This window comes from Fulmarus glacialis, unplaced genomic scaffold, assembly GCF_000690835.1.
Source record: "Fulmarus glacialis isolate BGI_N327 unplaced genomic scaffold, ASM69083v1 scaffold42361, whole genome shotgun sequence".
Taxonomy (NCBI): Eukaryota; Metazoa; Chordata; class Aves; order Procellariiformes; family Procellariidae; genus Fulmarus; species Fulmarus glacialis.
In genome coordinates this window covers 7,264-12,702 of record NW_009192931.1, presented here as the reverse complement: position 1 = coordinate 12,702, position 5,439 = coordinate 7,264, and the positions used below count along the sequence as shown (strand labels likewise).

At 39.0% G+C, this 5,439-nt stretch overlaps 1 protein-coding gene across 1 annotated transcript in view; it reads right to left on the bottom strand.

Moving 5' to 3' along the window:
- Positions 1–5,439, bottom strand: part of CUL1 (cullin 1) — a 12,049-nt gene continuing 6,610 nt past the window's right edge. Inside the window, exons 9-13 of the mRNA XM_009587254.1 lie at positions 4,239–4,286; positions 4,063–4,145; positions 2,413–2,518; positions 1,537–1,650; positions 1–632 (exon numbers count right to left, since the gene is read on the bottom strand). Of these exons, the coding sequence (XP_009585549.1) occupies positions 552–632; positions 1,537–1,650; positions 2,413–2,518; positions 4,063–4,145; positions 4,239–4,286 (432 nt within the window). The 3' untranslated portion in view covers positions 1–551. The remainder of the gene's footprint in view (positions 633–1,536; positions 1,651–2,412; positions 2,519–4,062; positions 4,146–4,238; positions 4,287–5,439) is intronic.

Below are 5,439 nucleotides of genomic sequence, written 5' to 3'. Positions count from 1 at the left end.
TAGCTTTCATAACCATTATACCTTTTATTTACATTTAGAAAGATAAGTCATGAAACTTAAAACAATAAAACCAAATGCAACTTGTACAGAAATCTTTTAATTTTTTTTTATTTATCACACATTAAAAAATGAAACACACTATACAAATGGTTTTTCATAGCAGATTACACATGGGTCCATTCAGACTCGCTCTCAAAGTGCTGCCAACATTTGTAAGTGCTGCCTGTGATGGCAGCTGTTTATCATGTAGCCAATGTATTGATTTAAATGCAGTAGCATGCAACCCTTAAAGGAGGAGGGTTTGATTCCCTTCTGTTCTTAAATTAGGTTAAATGGCATTGGTGTCCATATTTACATACTTGAAATGTATCAATCCTGAGCAGTTCTGATGTAAATCTGAGACTGGCTGATGGGAGTCCTGGTCTCAGTTATTAAAAAGGGAGGTCCAAATGGCAGCAGGGTGGCTGCTATGAAGTTCCGTTGCTTTCATTCTTTCCATCACATACCTATTTGCCGAGTGCCACACAGTCAAGTAATTGCTAATAAAAATGTTAAGCCAAGTAACTGTAGGTGTCCTTCTCACCATCTACGCGTTCCAAGTACTCCTTCTCAATCAGAATGTCGATGCATTTCTGTGGGAGAAACAAACGTAAGCGGTGCGACACTTCTGGGCAGAAAAGCCCTCTCTGTGGTCGCTACAAACTTTGAACAATTTTGGCCATTGAATTTCATGCCAAGCAGAGGACGGGAGTAGGCAAAGGGCACAAACCATGGCAATTTACTCCCCCGTTTCTGACCGCATCCAAGCAGAGGACTTCATTAATCCACTAAACTGAATTACGCTTACTTGATGTCATTCCAGGGTAGTGACTGGGAGATCAACTGATCATCAGTATGCTGAGCAACTTCATAGTAAGACAGCAAATAAGAAGTTAAGCCAAGATGCAGAGTGCTTACTGTAATGTTACTAAAGATAGCAGTTGCAGCAACTAGCCACCTGTTTCAGACTTGACCGGGTGCATCTCTTTCAGCATTGGTGCCAGTTCACACAACTGCTCTCTACTGCCTGTTTTCGCCCCACCTATCCCCTTGGCTGTGGATGTAAAAACCATTGGTGGGACCACTAAACAAACTGGTGACAACAAACAAATACAATGCCCCCCTCCTCAACATTTTTATTCTAGAAGAGATCAGGAAACTGTTCTGTTGAGCCGGCCCACAACCAGTGGTACTCTGACAACTGGGAAAGCAGGAAAAAAGAGGTAAGCCTGGAGCAGAGGCTGCTGTAAGCTGGCACTGACGTGAAAAGATGCAATCAAGCTACTATTTTACCACTGCCAACAATACAAAACGTGCATATTACCGTAAGAGAAATACAGTATTTCTGGTTAAAATATTTCCTCCTTATTTACAACTCCAAAAATCTGTCCTTACCCATCTCCTTAGCTTCCCTTTTTAATTCAGAAGCATGTATTTTGTCTATATATCCTCCTCGCCTCCTGGAATACAGGTTCAGAGATGTGGTTCTCACATTACCTTAATTACTGGAACTCGTGGCTTGAACCTTGAGGACAGCTGTGTTAGCACTTCTCCAAGCAGTTGCTGGTGTTTTAGAACCTTCCTCATTTTCATGATTCTCACAATAGCAGCCTGCACAGCAAAGTCAGAAAGGTGTGCTTAGGAGCAAACTACTTGTCCTTCTGGATAAAGCCATTTTACTTCCCTAGCAGATCGCGTCTGCTAGCGCAGAAGCGTCATCACAGCAAATTTGAGTACCAGATGGGGAGGAGCATGCCCACAAACATCAACTACTCACGCAGACTTTAAGAACTCAGGTTCTACATAGCATACAGTCATCAGAAGTGGTTTTGACACATGAATTTTAAGAACTACTCTGCTTACGGTCAGTCATAACAATAGTACCAACTGGTACCAAAAGCAACATGAAACTACTTATATAACAGAAAGCCTTCTTTATATATTTAACCTTACTGTGATGCTCTCTTAGCAGTACATTTGTATTTCCTTCCCCTGCCCCTTTGCTTCTCAAGCGGATTCCAAATGAACTGATAGAATAACACTGTTAAGTTCATACTACCTAGGTATTACTAGTTTTTACCCAGGACAGAGGTCTGATGAGTGTGTGCATCCGTGGAACCCAAACACTCACCAACATGTTGTTAGACCAAATGTGAAGAACAGTGTCCCATCATGCCTTTCTACATTTTCTATTACAGACTCATATCGCCTTTAAGAGTATTGTAAATTCATTTTTAGCTCCAATACAATGCACTGCAATGGCATGTTGTCTTTTAATAAAAATTAAGAAAACCCCACAGTAAGCTTCCTTGAAGGATCACAAAGCTGTAATTCTAAGTTCATAGCCTGGCAGCATTCTGCAATACAAGTCACCTGAATCAGTAGTTTCCTATCTTCCTCTATATTTTTGTGTGTAGTTTCTTGCTCCTGCTTCTGTTCAGTCTTCATTGGCACATTGATGTTTACCCTTAATTTTTTGCTGTGAAGAAAAACAGAAGTCAGTAAAACAATTAGCCTGTTTAAAAACCAATCAATCAAAGAAAAAAAACCCCAAAACAAAAAAAAAAACAACAAACAAAACCCAACTCCAAAATGACAGCTACACCACCACAATTACGTTACAACTAAAGGGGACTTTGGCACTTCTGAAAATTTTAGACAATCTTGTTCAAGTTTAAAAAAGTAAATAAAAACCAAAAAACTGCAACCAACCAAAAAAACAAAATACCTTTTTGGTGGTTGTTCGTGTATTTCATGACTTACTGAATCCAACCTAGTGATCTGTTAGGTCAAATCAGCGCAATGTATTACACTATATTTGAAAGATCTCCGTTTAGTAAGAAGCTTCCAGTCAGTGAATGGGACAGAGAAAGTCAGTGAAAATAGAATCCCCATTTTGATTTACAGATTGGATTCTGACCATAATGTGGAGAAATCCATTTGTTTTGTAGAACTGAATTCTGCCTTCCTTTTACACGCTCCCAAGTGCCCAGGATTGTGCTAGGGCGAGCCCACTACCACACATGACTGCTGTCAAGACAAGGTGCTGTGTCACAAGCGGGGAAGGAGCCTCGGCAGCAGGGCCCCAGGGAGCGCAGGGCAGTGCTCAGCCTGTGGGCAGCACTGGGGAATGCTGTGGTGGAGAGGGGATCTGTTATTTATTTAGTCTTGTGCGTCATAAATTGGGAACCACCAAGCCGCGCAGTGCAGCAACACTGAGCTGTTTCCATCACTGCATTAATGTAACTGACCATGAATTCTCAAACCTTTAATTATTGGTCAAGGAGGGAAGAAAGCAGATAAAGAGTGAGGTACAAGGAAAGGTTTTTAAATGTTTCTTTCACCTGAGATCTTATCTTCAGGAAGTACTGAACTCCTCACTGAATTTATGTGTGTTTATGTCTATGCTCTGGTAAGCATGATAAAAAGTCACCACAGTACTATGAACAGCTTAAAACATATGAACGTTGAAAGCAACACTGGTTAAAGTAGATAAGAAAAACTACTGAAAATTGGTGTTTATTAAGTTTTCACATCACTGTATGCTCTGAAGTTCTAAAATGAGCCTGCTGATCTTCTCATGTTCTCTCTAGCGGATGAACATTTAAGACTTTGACCTCTGCTAGTCACTGTACACTACTGTAACCTTATAAAATGTAATGTATTTTGCTGAGTGCATGCAAGTCATGCACCCTGGTAAAAACCAGCACAATTTCTTACCAGAAATAAATTATACAAGAATTAGACAAGAATCAAGGAACAAAAAGGAGATATAAAAATACGTTCAGGCCTTAACAGACTTTATGACAAAGTCAAAGTCAGATAGCTAAAATCTTCCCTATCCCCCCTTACTAGCCAACTCTCTCCTTCAAAGCTAGTATGTTGGATCTGTATTTGAATTGGCATTTGAACCCTGGAGCTTTCATCCCAGGTATGTTAGGTTTTACCCAAATTTTGAAAGCAGACAAGGAGGATGCTACCCATGATACACAAGTGATGTATGCTGCTGAAGTTTTCCCTTACTTTTTATAACCAAGATACAGTTTTATTAAGGTATCTGGTTTTAACTCCACCTCATCAACATTGGCATTTTCATCTTCCAAAACCTGCAAGAAATAAAATAAATAAGTAAATAAATATTCATTAATACATTTTAATGCTGAATGTTAAGCATGTCATAAAAAAGCAAGAGTACTTACAAGCAATTTTGATTTCAACAGTATCTGTAGAACTTGTGCCAAGATATCCTACAAAATTACAGAAAATATTATCAGCGCAGACAGCACCTTTCTCTAACTTAAAATACTCAAGAAGAATACACAGATTTAGACTAAGAACTAGTGAGTGCAGAACACTGCAAAATGAGTGGGGAAAAAAAAAGCAGTAAAAATGTAGTTCACAGAAATAAAATGTACTAAGGCCCTTTTTGGGTGTCAGGACATATTCCCCTTGCTGTCGGTCAAATAACATCAAACTCTTTAGAAAGACTAATTCCAAACAACAGATCTTTCCAGTTCCTGTTTTAGGAGCTGTTTTGCAAGCAGATTTCTAAGTGTAAGAAATCTCTGCTTTTTTTTTTTCCCCAAACCATGCAAATACAGATACCATTGCAGGCTTAAACCTCAGAAACCAAGTACCCTCTGCTTTCTGATCAACATATTTCTCTTTTCTTGCTTACACCAGGGATCTGTTCTGGCTACTGTCGCTGATCAGTCGCCCAGATGGCTACACTACTGTCAATGTTCTATGCAGGCTTGCAAAGCTGTTTTTACCACAGCGGAAATCTTCTGGGTTTCATGCAGTTAGTTTTCAGCTGTATAAAGAATTTTATTCTGGCCCAACCATAATTTGGGCCAAATATTTATTTTGCATACACACACACACACACACACACACACACACACACACACATATATAAAAAAAATTATTTACGCAAAATAAAACAATAATAAAAATAAACAAAACAATAACAAAAATGAACAAGCATCTATAAGAAATGGCAACTCCACAAGACTTCTGGGTTTGCTGTAAACCATCATCAGCAGTAACTTTCTAGATATACATTTCTAAAAGTAAAGATCTCACAGACTAGGAATTGCCTAACTTTCCAGAAGTCCCCGCAGACTTGATTCAAACCTACCAGTAAAGGACACAGATGCCAAATAAACTGTGGGCCATAAAGTCTACTTGGAAAGAAAAGGAGGGAACCTTTTTCACAAGAGAGAGCGAGCCAATGAAACTGCAGATTTTACTATGTTCATGTATATAAGCCTTGAGATGTAAAAAGGAACAGATGCGTGGATCAATCATTTAGGAAAAATGCTGTTTTTCCTAGAATGTTGTCTTTTAATATGAAAAACGTATGTAGTGAAACACTGAAAACTTACTACCAGAGCTCAG